Below are 19755 nucleotides of genomic sequence, written 5' to 3'. Positions count from 1 at the left end.
ATTCACATACAAACTCCCTTTAAATGTTATTTCCTCATGCCGAATTTCTTCAACAAGTCTAAATACTGATGCTGATGAAAGAAAAATTACAACTGTCCCAATAGTGTAGTGAAGCTGCTCAGACAATATTGGCCAAACGTGATGGAGTTTTCTAACAGAAAGAGGGATGGAGGCCAACTGACCTCAGACTTGCAGTCAGACCAGGCGCTGTATCTCCAGCTGTAGCAGGGCTTCACCAGGCAGGGCTTCCACTGCTCCATTTGGGACGGACAGGGCCTCCCGTCGCCCTGGGGAGCCTGGATCACTGTCCGCCTCCGCCACAGCTTGCCTGCAGAACAGCAGATAAAAAGAAGAAAAAAATGAATTATTTATTCATAAGGACGTTGACTGAGAGGAGGAAGACAGGTCTGAGCAGCTGGAAGAGTGTGAATGTTTCAAGTGATTTGGAATACGATATTGTCTGTCAAGGTGACCTCTAGGCCTTTATTTGTGACAGGACAGCTTAGACATGAAAAGGGAGAGAGAAGAGTCATGACATGCAGCAAAGGGCCGCAGGTTTGAACCCAAACCCGCGGTCGCTGCATCAAGGAGTGAGCCTCTGTATAGGGGTCGGCACGCTCTACCAGGTGAGCTACCCAGGCGCCCACGTTTGGGCCGTCTACCACTAAAGCTACTGTAGATTCTCAGATCAAAGCTGGGATTCAAATGACAGCCAACATGAATAAATAAAGGCCAAGTAAAAAACATTGTAGAGTGAAATCACTCTAGTTCACATGTTTAGTTGAACATGTCCTGTCATATCATACTCACAACATGGAAAAAATGAAAAATATTATGCAAATGTGAAGGCACTATATCAGTTTAACTTAAAGAGGCACCTCACCAATGAGATGACTTCTGTAATTGAAGAATGTATATTAATCTGAATGGAGTCTGGATTGTCGACAGTTCAGTTACTGAAAAATTGCCAGAACATGCAACATCTGTCTCTTGATATTGCATTGTCCATATTGCGATTTTGATAAAATTGTGATTTACTGTGCAGCCCTAGTCTTTGTGTTTGTTCTTGTTTCATAGCCTGCTGTCCAGGGGGTCCACTGTCACTGTCGTGAAAAGTTACTCTTTCCACCAATAAAATGTTCCTGTTTGATATTACCTGTAAACTTTCTTTAACATAGTTAATGTTATTTGCTTCACACGTAACTAATTCTTACACAGGTTTAAATTTGGGCTCTCTCACATGCAGAACTAAACCAAACAACTGATACCACCCTTTGAATAAAACCTGATGAATTGAATTAAAAAAACTTAAAGCGGCTCACAGATGGCAATCATGTTATCATTATGACATAAGACTCCACATATAGTACATACACATTTTTACTATATACCTATATACACAGCAAATAACAACTAACTACAAACTGAAAACACATATCAATACAAATTAGTGGTCTTCTGCAATGTGCCCATACAAGAGAGAGGGAGGACAAAAGGGAGGGGGCCCCAGCCACCCAGACAGAAACTTTGGTGGTTCCTGTCAGAATCAACAGGTGAAAACAAAGACATTCACACATCAACAGGGTTTGATCCAGTTTATACAGTCAATCGGGTCCAGGTCGGGTCCTGATCATACCTGTCAAGTATCCCGTTTTGGCCGGGAAAGTCCCGTATTTTACCCTTCTTTCCCGCCGTCCTCCCGTATTAGTATTTTCCCGTAAATCTCCCGTATTTTAACCTGCGTTATTAAAAAATAATACCCCGGGTCCGAGCGGAGTAAAAAAAACAAAACATTTCCAATCTGAGCTCTGTCACTAGCCTCGCGATAACTGCCACCTGCAGTAGCCTACTACAGGTACTGTAGGTGGCAGTTGTCGCGAGTTTAGTGTGTGAGGTCAGATGATGAGTGACGGATGATGGACGCTTCGACAGAGACGGTGCGCTGCCAAAGCTTCTGAAGGCTTTACTATGCATTCCCCATAGCAATGCAAGTTGAGAAAGGGTGTTTAGCATGGTATGAAAGATTGTTACAGAGAATAGGATGACGTTAGACAACAGAACTGTTTGCGCTCTACTCTTGTGTAAACCACTCTGTAAACCACTCTGGCCCAGCCCACAAATACACTCCTTCCAAAACAATCTTAAAGAATGCAAAGTCTGCAACAAATTTATACAATAACTCACTAAAAGAGTAAAGAAAATTTATGTGAAATGAAAAGAAAAACTGTAAAAGAAAAGCAATATGAAATGAAAAGAATGTGTGGAATGAAAATAAAATGTAAAGACAAGCAATGTTATAAATTGTAAATGTTTTCAGCATTCTGCATCAAGTGGTGATTTTAGCTTTCTTGTACACCTGTCTTAAAATGTAAGGGATACTGGAGCTTGGTTGGGGTGGTGGGACTGCTTGCGGTGGGTGCCGGAAAAATTTCCCTTATTTTCAAATCCAAAACTTGACAGGTATGGTCCTGATCTACAGTATCTTACGTGAGTTACAGGTTCTGAAACCACTGAGAGTGACTCTTGCGTTTTGGATGTTATTATCATACTGTCTGTGTGTCTGTGTTTTTGTTCCAGTGCTCTGCACAGATCTGACACCTGCCAGCCCGCCTGCTCTCTGAAGCTTTGTGGCACGGAGAGACAGATGTCATAAAATATATAGACATTCGCAGCTTTGTTAAAAAATCTCTCAACAGAAGCTTTGAGTTGTAAAGAAACATGACATTTGGTACAGTAGAAATAAAGACCTAGTTCCCTCTGTAGCGAAAAGGCTACGACTTGGCAATTTAAGTCTAAGTTGCACAGTAGGAGGAACACTGTGGTTGGTTACAAGGTAACTGTTTAGTGTCATAATCAATTGGACTGCATCTGTTTCTTGACCTCCACTGTAATGGTTCTTTTTTTGTACCATTTCTACTCTGAATTTCTCAAGTGACTCATATGTACCCTTATTTTCTAAGGAATGAAGTCTGGATTCTCCTTTCATTTTCTTCTGTCTCAGGGTAATAATTTAACACTTCTCTTTTAGCTTACTTGATCTATGGTGCAATTTTGAGGCTTCACCATACTCCCCGTAGCCATTTTTTAAATATTCAGATTCCTTTGTTGTGTTAAAATGAAACAAGGGGCTGTCTTATAGGCTGGGGGATACGAGTGGGCAGGATGGTAGGAGTGCCATTTACCAAATTCACTCTGCATTTTAACAAAGTGCCCCAGGGGAGGGATGTGAAAAAACTCTCTATTAAAGGCTGTCTCAAAGGGAATGCATGTGGTTTTTGTCCACCGTGCAACCTAAAACAAATACTACAGTCAGCAATAATACTTCAAGTGACAAAATAGAAAAGTAGGTCTCAAAATCCACAGAACTTTGTACATTTAAAGTGAAAAGATTTTGTAAAGCATTTTGGCATTAATACTGATTTGAATGATGATCAATTATTATTTAGTATTCTATTTAGAAAGTGTTCTTTTAAATGGAGACAATACATTTTATCTAATTCAAAAAGGTCATTCTCAGACCTCTAGGCATTTATTTCAGAGAGATTATTAGTTACCATTATTCAAATATGGTATGGCAGGATTATTTGATATGATTTCCAGGGTTGTTAAGTTCCGTAACACTCCACGTGATGTTGAACACTGTCAGAAACAAGTCCCTCTGTGATGTTTTCCCAGCAGCAGGTCTTACCAGATCTTCCAACAAACCAACCAATGTGCATAAATAAAGGACATTTCTAAAATCTCCTGTGACTATAAAACAATGGGCATCCTGCAACAACCAGTCGTAAGAAGGGCACCGTCGCTGCATCCGGGGCTAAGCGTCCCCCATGACTGTTGGGATTTGATTAAACATCCTGCACAAATCTCAAATGTTTATGGGCCCCAGATTTCTAATCAACGTTCACCATCTCCAGCTTCATGTCTGTGTGCTGCTTCGTTCACTGGTTTCTTTGCAGAAGATGCTAGCGCCTTATGTCGACAGAAACCAGTCATCGTCCTCAATTACGATTCTTCTGCTTCTGTGGTCTCCCTGTGGGAGGCCATGCCAGCGCTTGGGGTTGAGCAGTGGGTGGCAGTGAGTGCTGCTGGGGAAAAGAGAAGCCTGTGCCAGATGTCACTATCAGTGTTTGGCTGGAGAACACACAAAGCCATGGTTATCTATGCACACAGGTTGGACACATCCAGAAAAATAGCTGTTTTTACACCGACTGATTGATAACAGCACCTTGCTGCTTCCAGGTATGCTTGAAATCACAAATCCAGCTCATTGCTATTCCTGGCTCAGGAACAGAAATGAACTCTTCTAGGAAAGTATGTCCTCGTAGCCAGCCTGGAGATAAAAAGAAACACAGGAAGGAAAGCGAGGAGGCCCTCTGTTGCTTTGGCCTACCAGCTGTTCCTCCATATAAGGAAAGAAATCCTTCTTGCCTGGGGACAGATTAAGGTTACCACAGTAGCTAAAGCCTGTATTGGTTTCATATCTACTATTTGCTCTTGTTGCTTCTGGCTGCTGCTCTTCTCAAGGACTCGTGGAGAGCAGAGTGCTCCCTGAGCCCCTTAGCACACACTCGTAATGGACCGCCAATCAATGGCCTGATCCTATGGAATTACATGCAAGGAGATTATTATCCCTCACTCAGTTGGTTTAAGGCTATAACACCATTGTTTCTCACATCATGAAGCGTTTCTGGTTTCCACCATTACCGTAAGAGAGGCCGACAACTGAGAGCTTATCACTGCCAACCTTCAGCAGTGACGGATCACCAGTGTTGGGAGGGGTACTTTCAAAGCGATTCCACTGTAGATTACTGTATACATGCTGTAAAATGTAATATGTATATGTATTCCATTATTACTCAAGTAAAGTATACAAAATACTTTGGATTTACTTTTGGAATACTTCAAAATAATCTCGCTGACCCCATTTGTCTAGGTCCCTCTGAATGTAGTTAAAGGGATACTTTGCCAATTATAAACCAGCTCTGTGTCATCTTCAGCCAAAATACATTGTCCCACACATGATGTGTCACGTAAAGCAGACTCTGTGTGGTTGGGTGCCAGCTTTACTGTGTGCATTGAGTTTTGCCGATACGTGGTACTGAATGAATTAAGATACTTTTTGGGGGGGCATTTGATTTTATCAGACAGTGACAGTAGAGTAGTCTTGCATTGCCAGACCTTGAGGGTCTGGCTAGTCCACACAGCTTTCCCGATGGGAGAAAAACATGCTCTCGTTTAATGGCATTTCTTTAAACCAATCACAGTCGTCTTGGGCGGTGCCAAGGACAAGCAGAGCAACAGTGCCGCTGCAAAAATAGCCTCAGGAAGGAATTGTTTTGGTGGAACATGTGTAAATTAAAAGGTTGTTTTAGTCGTGCAACAGAAAAGAACGAGAGCAACCACGGAAGTGGAACGTTGTGGGGGGAGATAGAGGGGATGACACGCAGCAAAGAGCTGTAGGCTGGATTCGAACCAGGGCTGCCGCCAAGCACTGAAATGGGGGGCACATGCCACCAGGTGAGCCAGAGGTTGTACTGAATTAATTAACTGAATTGTCTTAACTACAGGATCCTGGATACACATTGATTTCATTGATTTCATTTAATAAGGTTGCTCTGCTGCCTGGCATTGTGTCTTGGACAATGAGGTATTTATTTTAATCACTTTTAAAAAGATTGCACTCGTTTTTTACACAGGTCTTGGTAGTTTTTAATCATTGCAGGGCCCATAACTGCTGTTAGAAAAAGAAAATAGACAAGCTGTGTAAATATAGAGATGAGCTCTGTGCGCTGGTACCAGGGAGGGAAGCCGAACACTGCTCATCTGCACACACTTCCAACACTAAGATGACACAGAAGATGAGTGATTACTGTATTAATCTATACATTGTTTTTTTTTTTATTTCCAATACTGTATTTCTTTCAGGGCTAACCTTAACCTTTAAACCTCTAGAAAAATGTAATTTTAAAACATTTACTATTCCACAGCAACGGGGCGAACTGCATCTGCTGATTGAGATCTTGTGATATAACGCTACAGAGCAGCTAGATGGACATTGTGGTAATATTGATTTCTCCACTAAAGTATTTCTGAAACTTGATCCTTCCCATGTAATAACTACTGTTAAAGTATTACTGCAGTATGGGGATGTCTTAAAGGTTTTACATATAAGGATTAAATACTATTCAGCCAGTGAAAACTACAATGTCAAGTCTGATAAAAATGTCGTCCTGATGTCGCCAGACTTTTTGTAGCTCAGGTTGGGCATGGACATAGATTTTTAACAGAAAGCCTGTATTAGTTTTAAAGACAGAGTTTGAAGACATTTATATTTATCAGACAGGCAGGGTGTACTGAAAAAAATGCTATTGGTTGCATAATTGGAAATGTAGTGTTAATTCGAGGTTGACCTAAAGTGGGGTTAAAATGTCAGGATATCTCAGGCTCCAGTGATTCTATTTTGTTTGTGTAACACTATGGCCTTAAGAACAGCGTCCTATACTTCTGCTGTTATTGAGTGGTGTGTTTACTTTGTAAAAGAATAAAGACTCTTAACTACATGTGTGGTCTTCTGTATGATGCACCTTTAAGCCCAAGACACACCAAGCCGTCGGCCTTCATTTTGGACCGATTTGACATGAGTCTCTCAAAATCTGATGAAAATCTTTTAAACTGACCTTTGTCAATCTGAAATGAAGACAGATTCAGCAACTGCACGGCCTATTTTTCACTTAAAATATTTTCAGAAACAAGTTTCAGTGAACTATTTTAGTACAATATGAGATCGTATTCAGAATGAGCCTCCATGACAGTCTGGCTTTGAATTTCCGGAGAAACCAGACCCACGTGACGTGTTCGTCCAATCAGCTGGCGGTTTTGGCGACAATACAGATTAGCGCCGCTGCTGTTATGGAGACGTATTACGTCTCGTCGCTTTGGTGTGTTCCGAGGCACTTTTTTGACCAACTCGGGGATAGTGATCAGTCCGACTGCCTTTTCTGCCGAGGGTCGGCCGTCTGGTTGGTGTGTCTGGGCCTTTAAACCCCCTCTGAACAATTCACATTAGTAAAAAGGAACCACGTGAAAAATTTTAAACCCTCAATGTTAAAAGATTTATTATACCAATTATTTGGCCTAAAGAGTGAAAAAATAAGTTAAGGGTTTCAATTACATCACACAATTTTCCTTAGCAGATGGAAGTCATGGAATTGTTAAAATTGCGTTTTACTTGCCCCAGGCCATCAGGCAACCCTTATTGTTCAACCCTGACTTAAATTCAATCTCAACTTTAAGGAAATGCAAAACTTAAGGATCCCAATAAGCACTATGTATTGTTACTATTGGGATCAACTGTTACAGGTGGAGTACAGTGCAAGGGTTGGATGGGGGCTATTCTGTCTCATCGCTCAGTTTTACCTTGGTCTCGACTAAACCAGACAACGATCAGTTGTTTCATGTGCGTAAAGAATTCCCACAAAACACAAGAGCTGTAAACTTGAATTCACATCAACCGGCAAATTAAGTAATTCATTCAATAGCCATGGTGTCCTGCATTATGGACCTACACCAGACAAAAACTGCACATAATCTGTCATACATAACACAGTTTTGTACTACACAGTGATGGGAGAAATTATAGTTATAATCAGAGAATGAATCAGTTGGATTTGTCTAGTGCCAGACAGAATCAGATCACCCTGTGGTTGTTGTTCTCACCTAAGTGAAATCACACCATATTTAGACGCAAATTGAAACCCACATTTTCAGGGGATAAGATGCAGTCATCTGTTGTGGGACAGAATCAACCTCAGCATGACCAAGGACAAGGTTACTGTGGTATGGAAATACTGCAAAGGATCGAACTACACACACATACCTGCCAGCCCACAGGGGTGGGTGCACTGAGACCATGGTGACCAGTCAGACAGCTGGCAGTTGACAGGACATTCCACAACACAGGAAGCATTCATCTGCCACTTTCTCTCCAGGCCCAGCTGCAAGAGAAAACAGGTTTTTATTTCCTCTTCATGTTTATTCCTCTTTATATTTATAATGCAGTGCCCTGCTACCCCTGCCATAACATTAAAATCAATGCGACACACCTTATAAAAAGCGTGGAGGTTGTCAATATGACTAGGTAAGATGCATGTAAATTGTTGCGCCCAACACTGTTGAAATGTACAGCTATATTTCGATTTCTTTGCGGAAACACCGCCTTCACCTACCATTTTTATCTGCTCGCTTTCAGGTCTGAACTTTACGCGAAGCTTGCGCAGAGATCAACTGCGCAACTGGGTTATAGGTTGCTAGGTTGAGGGTTATAGGTTGCCAGGTTGAGGGTTATAGGTTGCCAGGTTGAGGTGACAAACGGGTAGAAAATTGTATATGGTGTGTGGATTGTGTGAATAGGATGCATTTCATACAAGATCTGGCAACTGGTCAACATTAAACAAACATATTGGTCTGATTATTTATAAAGGAGTTTGGGCCATGCAAATTACGGGAGATTCCCGGGAGAAATAACAAACCGGGAGGGGTCTGGGAGGTAGAGCCAAAAAAACAGGAGAAACCCGGGATGAGGGTTGGCAGCTATGCTCTGATTGGTCAGCATTTTGTGGGTCTCCAACTCTGTACCAGCATTTTCTACAGTGAACAATCTACAAGTAATGCTTCTTACAGCGAAAACACACCGGGTGTTTAAGCGTCGCATATAGCGCCCATGTTATTCAATAAGTCCGTTCACACTGGCCCGCGCTGCAGCAACAGTTTCGGTGTCACTTCTATTTCTTGCACTAGACGCAAGTGAATGTTTCAAGCCAGGCAGGTAATCACATACAGGAAGAACACAGTGCAGATACTTTACAAAATAAAACACATTTCAAAATAAAACACCCAGGTTCATGGTGATTTTGGCTGTCTTGACTTGACTTCTTGACTCGCAACGAGACACGCGATCAGGCTCACACACACACACACACACACACACACACACACACACACACACACACACACACACACACACACACACACACACACACACACACACACAGCCACATATAGGCTACAATTACCACAGTTTCCCCCACTCAAACTGTCTCTTTCTATCGGAGAGAGAGAGAGAATGAGAGAGAGAGAGAGAGAGATAGAGAAAGAGAGAGGAGAAGGATTGCTTTGTGACCAGCACGTAGAAATAGGCGTCCGGTATGAATGGCCAGGCGCACTATCAGGCACGCATCTACGGTAAGCGGGCCATATGCGACGCTTACGCGCCTGGTATGTTTTCACTGTTAACCAAAAACTACACAACTGAACATGTTAATTTTTTTAACTGCTCTTTAATGTTTGATGTGAATCACTTTGAATTGCCTTGTTGCTGAAATTTGCTATACAAATAAAGCTGCCTTGCCTTGTCTTACTCTTTGTCGAAAAAACAAACAGTGGCTTTAACAGGAAATGCTACACAACCCACCTGTTTACAGAACTTGAGGTCTACAGATTTGCCGTCGCTACGCACACAGTCCAGCATGCGGGTTTTGATGCCATTTCCACACACTGCTCTGTCACTGAGCTGACAGGTACTCCAATCTGCAGAGAGACGGTTCATCAGCAAAAACAACTCACAAAGTCATGTACCACCAACAATACATGTATAATCATGACTTCATGTTGTACTGTAAGTTCTGCTGCCTTTGATAATTGCATATAGTGGAGGCTCTATTTGAGTCTCACCAGTGATGTTGTAGGAGTAGTGGAAGCAGTTGCTGTTGAGTTTGCAGAGCTCTGTCTCTTTAGTCGGAGGACACTCCTTCTCCTCTCCAGGCTGGCGGAGCGGGGAAGCACTCCTCTCTCGAGTACTGTTCCCGCTGCATGGCTGAGGAGCAGAGGAAAGGATCAGGACTTATTCAGACATAGTCTTACAGTATGAGCACATGTGACAAGAATCAGCATTCACACAAATACTTGTAACAGTGACGTTTGACACAAAGCACTGACAGAGAAAGTAATATGTCATTTATACCAGTGGACATGGGCTCCAGGCTCCCCAGTCTGATAGCACACAGTCCTCGGGGCAGGGGAGCCGGCTGTTGCGGGCCCCCAAAGGCATCTCCTCTGGATCACACAGGTAGTCCTCCACCTGCTCAGAGGGCCCGTCTATAGTGTTCAGCATACATCTGAAGACAAAGGGGTTCAAGTAAGGGTTAGAGTACTTCCACAACACACCATAATCTGTGACAGAAATTACAGCATCTTTAGTCATTTCAGCTATTGATCAGTAGGAATACCGCTCTGCCATTTCTGGATGTGATCAACCTATATCCTGGTGAAGAGCTAATGCATTACTATTGTAAATATGTCTCTACAGGGTGAAGTAAGAGGTGCTTCCGAGAGCTTTTTTTTTTAACCACTCTCAGTCAAAGTTTGCTCTCTTATTGTAACCTGGTTATTGTTCTCTACATGGCATAGACCTGCTTAAAATGCAGAAATCCAACCCATGTAAAAACAAAACGCTAAAAACAAACAGTCAACAGGTGCCATGGCTAGCAGAGATGGGTCATTCTACAGATTTGGTGACATTTCAGTAGTGTCGGTGTCCGAAGATGTACTACTGTTATAACTTTTCAGAACAGTTATCCACCCACACTTAAATTACAACGTTTCAAAGTGTTACATGTTTTTAATATGGAGTAGAGAATATGATTTTGAACAGAGATGAATTTCAATACTTATATGTTTGCTATTTGTTTATATGTATTAAGATTTTCACCTGTCCCCATTGACCATCATGCAAATGGCATGACTCGTTGTCAGTACACAGTGTTAAATAAAAATGTTTTTTTTTGTTAAATTAATTGTATATGCCCCCTTTTCATGCATAATGCATTTTCTCAGCAAAAGACATTTTATTGTCAGAGAAATTTAGGCTTTTACCCCTGTCCTTGTATTTCTTTCAACCCTGTAACGCAACAATTCCCCCACTCACAATGAAATAATGGTTTGATCCTTTGGACAAAATTTATGAGGGAGTCACATCATAAAAGTCTTCAGAGAAGCCTGGTGTGACAAGTGGTAAGCTGCTCTCTCACTTTTAATAAATATTTCATGTTTTTTAAGCACATATGGGCCTTGTCAATCTCAGGTATTCAACTCTGTTGGGGGGGAAATTCATAGTTAGAAGATTTTACCAAAAATTGTTTTTATAGCTATGAAGTATAACAATGTCTGAATTGAATAAGGCCATGTTATTTCCAAGAAACGTACGAGCACATCTCTGGTAAACACAAGAATTAAAGTGGTGCTTTTGCATGACTCTTTGCGGAGAAACTCAGATTTACAGATCTGTCGATTAAATCAACTAATCGATTAGTCGATACAATTGAATGAGTGTTAGTTGACTAAGAATTTCTTCAATCGAGCACAGCCCTAGAAAATGGTGAACAAACTGTAGGCTTAGCTATAATGTTAAGATGTTTGCTCAATGTTCAAACAGACATTCCTGCCATACTCTGGATATTTCTATGAAATCAATTAAATGTAACTGTTGTTAGTTTATTACTGTGTTTTAATCTTTCTAGATTTCATCTAGATTGTTTAGATATGTTGACAGTAAGTTTAAAAATGTTTAAAAAATGGCAACATGTGAGTGAAGGATAAAACATATCACATGTGATGCTTTTCACTCATCCCTGTTACATGATTTTCAACCCTGTTGCGGTGCATTCATCCCTGTTACGAGATTATTTTTTGTACATTTTTGTATTAAATACACAAAATATAACATCAATAGTGTTTTTATTGTGTGTATTAAATCAGGGTAAATAAGTAAATTTTGTCAGGAATTACGCAGCATTCTTGAAATTTCTAGCGAAAATGTGGAGTTGGATTAGAAATTTCCTCATCATAAACTGGAAAGGATGGTGCTGGTCAGTTTTCCTTGATTTTCTCTTTAATTACAATATGCCATTATTTACAAGGGACATCTAAACTGTGAGATTATGCCAGAAGCTGATCTCAAGCTTATTGGAAAACTTAAGAGTTGAATAACAAAATGACTGTGACGGGGTTGAATTAAATTGGTACTTGTTTGAGAAAATGATGCAGAATAATAAGTTAATACTCTACGTTGAGATGGGAAAAGGTATTTTCTGTCAAGTACACACATACATTTTTCACATCAAATAAAAAAAGCTTAAGATTTTAATGTTCATTGTTTCATCATCCTCAATCACAAATGGCACCAAATCTGTAGAATGACCAGATAAAGCTGTTGAGTCAGACTCTAAAGGAAAACCCTTCGGTGTAATGAGGAAAAAGGTGTCGCAATTCTGGAAACCATTTTAAATGGTAGTTGAAATTTGTTCAAATCTCCTACATTTTCACAAAATATGTTACTGAAGCAGTCCAAATGGTTTCCATGGATTACATGGCTTGAGACCATAAATCTGGTCTGACAGTAATGGAGAAAACTGCACATGAGCTACAAGTGGAAAACACTTCACTGCAAGCCAAAGCTAATGACCTTTTCTCGCCGCAACAACATAAACATTTTCGGCATCCCAGAATAAGAAGAAAAGGGGAGTTCATCAGCGCCCTTCTCCCGGGCTGCAGAGCGAGTCTCACTTCCAGTCATTGATCATGCACACCTCACCCAACAGCCAAAGCCCGCCGAGGGAGCCAGGCCTCGCACATTCATTTCCCAGATCCACAACTACCAGTTGAAAGAGATGATAATAGGACAGACCCTGGAGTACACCAGACAGCGAGTCCTAATCTTCCCAGATTACACAGCTGAGGTTATCAAGCAACGGCACTAGTTCCGCGAGCTGATGCAAGCCCTGCAGGAACTGAAGCTAAAGCACAGCCTGCGTTTCTTGGCAGCCAGGGACTTTACCCAGAGAAGCAAAGTGCAAATCTGATGAAGGTTTGTTGAGATGACTCCACTGGACTGGAAATATTTGCTGAGAGCCTTAAGCAATACTACCAGATACTTAAAGACAGTACTTAACATTATATATTATTTGAAAAGAGGTAAAGGGGTGATTAGCCTGCTGCAGCTTGTTATATTTGTTGGCTTTTTAGTGAGCACGCCTTTAGAGAGGCACGTTTACCAGCCATACGCACGGCAATCCTACAATGTCAGACCTGTAAGGTTTCTGTATAACTTCCAACACGACACAAGTCTGAATTGAATACCGTCAGACAAACATAAAGGCTGCAGCACATGGTTAAACATGAACAGCCTGAACAGCTAAAAATTCAATACCTCAATCATCATCTCTTATGCACTAAGAAGGTAATATCATCCGTTGAATGAAGTAGAAAATACTGTGAAAGACGCATTTTCAAGTTGTTGAGGAGATTCTTCTCAGATCAGACCAGTCTATTAAAACTATCCCCCTTTGCTGTGCGACCTATATTTTCACTTTTCATTCATGCCAACTGTGTGGATAAATAACGAATCTTGTAGCAAAATGCTTTCCATGCAGAATCCCAACTTAACATCCTCTCTAAAATGCGTGTGCACTGTCGCATGTTATACAACAAGCAGCAGAACTCGCTCTCTAATAACGTTAAAGGATACGAGTCGCTGACCAGCTCCTGAGAGTGGCTCAGTGGGCTCCCATCTCCAAAAAAGGACATTTTCAAGTAAGCACTACTTTAAGCTTTCTTTTTGAGCCTTTCAGTTAAGTGTCTTTTCGGATATGGTTTCATCATGATTCTAAATTAGCATGAAAACAAATTGAAGAGTAACTCTACAGGCTTCAGGATCTGGCATATGTGGGCACAGGCCGTAGGAACCTCTAACTAAGATTTGAAAGTATTTTCTGTAATTCCATTAAAGTCTGGAATTCTGTTGACCGATATTTAGGGACCTTTATATTCCATACATCCATACCCATTTGCAACAATTATCATTTTCTTTTTTTAAAGATTATTTTTGGGGCATTTTTAGGCCTTTTTTGTATAGGACAGCTGAAGACATGAAAGGAGAGAGAGAGAGAGAGAGAGGAATGAGAAGCAGCAAAGGGCCACAGGCTGGAGTTTAACGCATGACTGCTGCGTCAAGGAGTGAACATGGGCGCACGCTGTACCAGGTGAGCTACTCAGGCGCCCACAATTCTCATTTTCAATCAGGAATTCTCTAATATGTCTTGGTCTAGCCGAGACATTTACACACTGATGGGCATTGTAGTTTGTCATTTTATGAAATCAGATGTATAGGGTCCTCTCCCTTCCTCTCATTTCTCATATTTACAATTAACATTGTCTCTCAAGACATATGAAGTGCCATGGCAGTCTTCACTGGCTGATCATCCTTTATTTAGATATGTGAATCCATTTGGAAGCTCTCATGATTTGTTTTCAAGATTATACAGTATAATCATTAAATTGGGGTAACTACTGATGTGTTGCTTGTAATGAAGACCTGGGATAGAGAGCTTGTGATTTATGGTTGGATTGGAATACAATATGGTTACATACATTAAAAAAGAATTGAGCACACCAATTGATTGATTCCAGAGGGGCTATACTACAGTGGGGCAAAAAAAGTATTTAGTCAGCCACCAATTGTGCAAGTTCTCCCACTTAAAAAGATGAGAGAGGCCTGTAATTTTTATCATAGGTACACTTCAACTATGAGAGACAAAATGAGAAAAAAAAAAAAAAAATCCAGAAAATCACATTGTAGGATTTTTAATTAATTTATTTGCAAATTATGGTGTAAAATAAGTATTTGGTCAGTAACAAAAGTTAATCTCAATACTTTGTTATATACCCTTTGTTGGCAATGACAGAAGTCAAACGTTTTCTGTAAGTCTTCACAACGTTTTCACACACTGTTGCTGGTATTTTGGCCCATTCCTCCATGCAGATCTCCTCTAGAGCAGTGATGCTTTGGGGCGGTCGCTGGGCAACACAGACTTTCAACTCCCTCCAAAGATTTTCTATGGGGTTGAGATCTGGAGACTGGCTAGGCCACTCCAGGACCTTGAAATGCTTCTTACGAAGCCACTCCTTCGTTGCCCGGGCGGTGTGTTTAGGATCATTGTCATGCTGAAAGACCCAGCCACATTTCATCTTCAATGCCCTTGCTGATGGAAGGAGGTTTTCACTAAAAATCTCACGATACATGGCCCCATTCATTCTTTCCTTTACACGGATCAGTCGTCCTGGTCCCTTTGCAGAAAAACAGCCCCAAAGCATGATGTTTCCACCCCCATGCTTCACAGTAGGTATGGTGTTCTTTGGATGCAACTTAGCATTCTTTCTCCTCCAAACACGAAGAGTTATGTTTTTACCAAAAAGTTCTATTTTGGTTTCATCTGACCATATGACATTCTCCCAATCCTCTTCTGGATCATCCAAATGCTCTCTAGCAAACTTCAGATGGGCCTGGACATGTACTGGCTTAAGCAGGGGGACACGTCTGGCACTGCAGGATTTGAGTCCCTGTTGGCGTAGTGTGTTACTGATGATAGCATTTGTTACTTTGGTCCCAGCTCTCTGCAGGTCATTCACTAGGTCCCCCCGTGTGGTTCTGGGATTTTTGCTCACCGTTCTTGTGATCATTTTGACCCCACGGGGTGAGATCTTGCGTGGAGCCCCAGATCGAGGGAGATTATCAGTGGTCTTGTATTTCTTCCATTTTCTAATAATTGCTCCCACAGTTGATTTCTTCACACCAAGCTGCTTACCTACTGCCGATTCAGTCTTCCCAACCTGATGCAGGTCTACAATTTTGTTTCTGGTGTCCTTTGACAGCTCTTTGGTCTTGACCATAGTGGAGTTTGGAGTGTGACTGTTTGAGGTTGTGGACAGGTGTCTTTTATACTGATAACAAGTTCAAACAGGTGCCATTAATACAGGTAACGAGTGGAGGACAGAGGAGCCTCTTAAAGAAGACGTTCCAGGTCTGTGAGTGCCAGAAATCTTGCTTGTTTGTAGGTGACCAAATACTTATTTTACAGAGGAATTTACCAATTAGTTCATTAAAAATCCTACAATGTGATTTTCTGGATTTTCTTTTCTCATTTTGTCTCACATAGTTGAAGTGTACCTATGATGAAAATTACAGGCCTCTCTCATCTTTTTAAGTGGGAGAACTTGCACAATTGGTGGCTGACTAAATACTTTTTTGCCCCACTGTATGTTTTATAGACATTATAAAATGTGTGTACTGTAGTTACTTCCAATAACTGTACTTTTTGTTCTGTAAATACTCCAGGGACATGTTTACATATGCTATATGTGTTAATAATTCTCTATCAGACTTGACTGGGTTGAGCTATGATCCAAATCCATCTCTCGGTCTTCTAAACCACATTTCAGCCTTTACATTTAATCAACGTAAGCTGTTGTTTGCAGGCTTTATAGCTGCAAAAAAAGCCCAGAGTCTCTCTTTGCAGATTTACTGGAGTCTGGCCTTTAACTGAGTAGCAAATTTGGAATGTATTACAGCTAAAGATAAACCGAGGATGCCAAAAGACAATACGATTATTGATGGAAATAATAGCTGCCCTTGATAATCTATAGATTTAAATGCTTTAACCTCAGCTGCCACCCTCACCCCTTTTTCTGTTGATAGTTTTTTCTTGCTGCTTTTGCTTGTTTAGTCATTTTATCGGTATTTATACTCTGTATATGTTGTGCCCAAAAAGACAATAACATTTGATCACAAAAAAGTAAAATGATGACATAATGTATAATTTTGTCATCTGAAAGAAAATAACTGTAGTAACAGCTGTGAGTTTGGCTCTCCTCCATCATCGTAGTGCATGCTGGGATATTTGTAAACCCAAAGTTCACACAAGTCAGTATATCCTTGATAAAGCAAGTGGGTAAACAACACTTCTGGGCATTTGGGGCTTAATTGGCTAAATGCAGTCTTTGTTGCAAATGTTTATGAGAACACAAGTATAGACCAGCATGCAGATTGAAACAGGCCTAGTAGACATGGTTTCATCTTACCTGACTTTCCTTGTCTGAATACCTTCACCACAGTTATCCTTTAGGTCCACATTGCTGACCTTCCACACACTCCAGGGCTCTGCCAGCCAGACATACTGGCCACAGTCACTGAGGCACGGCACCACCTCGTACACCTGACACACACAAACACCACACTTACATGTCGGATTCTGTACAAGAAATGTATATTTAGAAACACAAAAAAGGTGTAAACTGAATTTTGTATGTGTCCTTAAAGTGCTCATATTATCCTTTTTTGGCTTTTTCCCTTTCCTGTATTGTGTTATGTATCTTTTTGTGCACATTATAGGTTTAAAAAGTGAAAAAGCCCAAAGTCCCCCCAAAGGGACTTACCATCTCCAACAGAAAACACTGTTCACAAACTGCTCCAAACAGCTCTATTGTAGTCCAGCCTTTACTTCAGAGACAAACGTGGTCACTTTGTAACACATGTTATAATGCTCGCCTAGCTGCTAGCATGGCACGCCCTCATACTCTGCTTCTGACTGGCTAGTAGTCCTTACCTAGCTACTGTCAGGGCACGCCCTCATACTCTGCTTCTGACTGGCTAGTAGTCCTTACCTAGGTACTGTCAGGGCATGCCCTCATACTCTGCTTCTGACTGGCTAGTAGTCCTTACCTAGGTACTGTCAGGGCACGCCCTCATACTCTGCTTCTGACTGGCTAGTAGTCCTTACCTAGATACTGAGCATGTGCGACTCCCAACAAAGATGGAACAGAAGTGAGATGTCTCACTCTGTAGCTAAAACAGAGAGCTCAACACACAGGGTGAAAAGAAGAGCTGCAGCAATGTGCAGTACAACAAAAATATGGTGTTTTTTAAAAATTAAACCACATAAACCTATTCTGGTACAACCTCTAAATGCAATTATGAACCTGAAAATTAGCATAATATGAGCACTTTAAAATCTGAAGAATTTTTTTAGACTAACAATGATTCATCAGATTAAAATCCAAGCTAAATTAGACAATCATTAATAGTTTTCTTTTTAACAATTTGAGTAAACACAAGAAAAATACATTTCAGAAGTGAAGTGAAGACAAAGTAAAAAAAATATGTTCGACATAAATGGGTTAAAAACACAAACGGTGTACTTACTTGAGCCTGTGGATGGAATCCATTCATCAAAGAAGAAAAAGGAACAACAGAAAATAATTAAGTCAGATTATTGTACTGAGGAATTAAACAGAAATATACATACATTTAAGGTACAGTAATGGTAATAAATACTGAAACACATCAAACCTCAAGCATTTGTTTGTCACAGTTTAAAGTGAGACCTCTCTCACCTGGTTGACATGGTCCAGTTTAGGACATGGTCTTCCACCATTGTAGGGCTTTTCTCTGAGCCACTTGGAGCGAACTTTGACCCCACTGCCACAGGACTTGCTGCAGCGCGACCAGTTGGACCACTCACTCAGTTTGCAGTCAGACGGACAGGGGATGATGCAAGCCTCCTCAATGTACCCTGTAACCAATCACATAATAACAAACTAACATATCCAAACATAATAACAACCAACTTTCTTATGCCAATCGGAAACTTTTCTCAGGCATGAAAGCATTCTCGCTATTTCTCCCTGATGGTGACTCCAGATTTACCCATGTAGTGCTTTCCCTGACTCCTTCAATAAACAAATCCAACATCACTGATCTTCAGCCGTAGCAAGAAGAAACATCCATCCGCAAAAAGGAGCAAACATTCATCATGTCACTTCCACAATACTCTCTAGCATTAGAGAAGCAATCAAAGACTCCTAAATCTGAGAGAAAGCAAGCAGCAGTACCAACTCTGAGTCCAGTATCTTTTAACAGCTACAGCCAGATACCATCAAGCAGCCCCATACTGGGAGCAAAGCTTTGACTCACGACAAGACGGAATTCTCAATGAGCAAACAGACACGCTCATTCCCCCAGTGCTTTGATGTGTTCTATATTTTCCAAGGCTAAGGTGCAGAATGCGACAGCACTGTGATTCTTAATTCCCTTTTCTCCCTGTGTTGGAATATAATGTGGAATCTTAATACAGCTGACGCAAAGTGGCCTGACAGATTTGGGCTGCTGGCAGCAAATACATTCCCAAGTTCCCCTTATTGATTATTGAATTTACACTGGAGCTTGGATAAAAGGACGCACTGATAACTGACACTGAGCTGGGTCAAATGTGATCAGTATAAGAGGCTGATTCATCCCAAATATTTGAAGATTTCTCACTGAAAAAAAAAAAAAAATGAAACTTTATTCTTATTTGTCACGTAAAATTGACAGTACAATACAGTGAAATTCAATTACTGAATTTATCCCATCATAAGTATTAAGAGCAGTGGACAGCTATAAATCGACACTTCGACATGTTGTCGGAGGAGCCTGGGATCGAACTGCCAATCTTGTGGTTGAGGGGTTGACCACTCTGCCTCCGAGCCAAAGTCTCCGAAGAACAAGTGTGGTCCATTTCAGTGAGTTAAAATTAAAAAGTCGTTCTCTTCTGCATAGAGATCCCAGCGTGACTAAAAATAAGATCATTGTGGAGACAATTTGCAGTATAAAGCTGTGTCCTATTTTAGGCTTCATCTCCTCTGAAGTCAACATTTTCAGATACGTTAGATCCAAAAATAGCCTGATTGTCTGTGCCTTCCACAACAACCCATATGAGCCTTACAAAATAGACACATTTGATAATTTTCTAATCTGTCATCTCTATTGTTTATACAATTCTATTTTAGTCTGTTTGTTGAGGTTAGGCCAAGATGGTGGTCCTGGTTGAA

General features: G+C 40.9%; 1 protein-coding gene across 1 annotated transcript in view; it reads right to left on the bottom strand.

Moving 5' to 3' along the window:
* thsd7aa (thrombospondin, type I, domain containing 7Aa) overlaps window positions 1-19755 on the bottom strand; it is a 247220-nt gene that overhangs the window by 47180 nt on the left and 180285 nt on the right. The window contains exons 15-22 of the mRNA XM_039820834.1: window positions 18280-18458; window positions 18089-18094; window positions 16969-17102; window positions 10019-10172; window positions 9730-9871; window positions 9470-9585; window positions 7877-7994; window positions 183-328 (exon numbers count right to left, since the gene is read on the bottom strand). Of these exons, the coding sequence (XP_039676768.1) occupies window positions 183-328; window positions 7877-7994; window positions 9470-9585; window positions 9730-9871; window positions 10019-10172; window positions 16969-17102; window positions 18089-18094; window positions 18280-18458 (995 nt within the window). The remainder of the gene's footprint in view (window positions 1-182; window positions 329-7876; window positions 7995-9469; window positions 9586-9729; window positions 9872-10018; window positions 10173-16968; window positions 17103-18088; window positions 18095-18279; window positions 18459-19755) is intronic.

This window comes from Perca fluviatilis, chromosome 13 (assembly GCF_010015445.1).
Source record: "Perca fluviatilis chromosome 13, GENO_Pfluv_1.0, whole genome shotgun sequence".
In the NCBI taxonomy this organism is placed as follows: Eukaryota; Metazoa; Chordata; class Actinopteri; order Perciformes; family Percidae; genus Perca; species Perca fluviatilis.
Note: the sequence above shows the minus strand (reverse complement) of the source record. Positions and strands in the feature narration are given on the sequence as shown.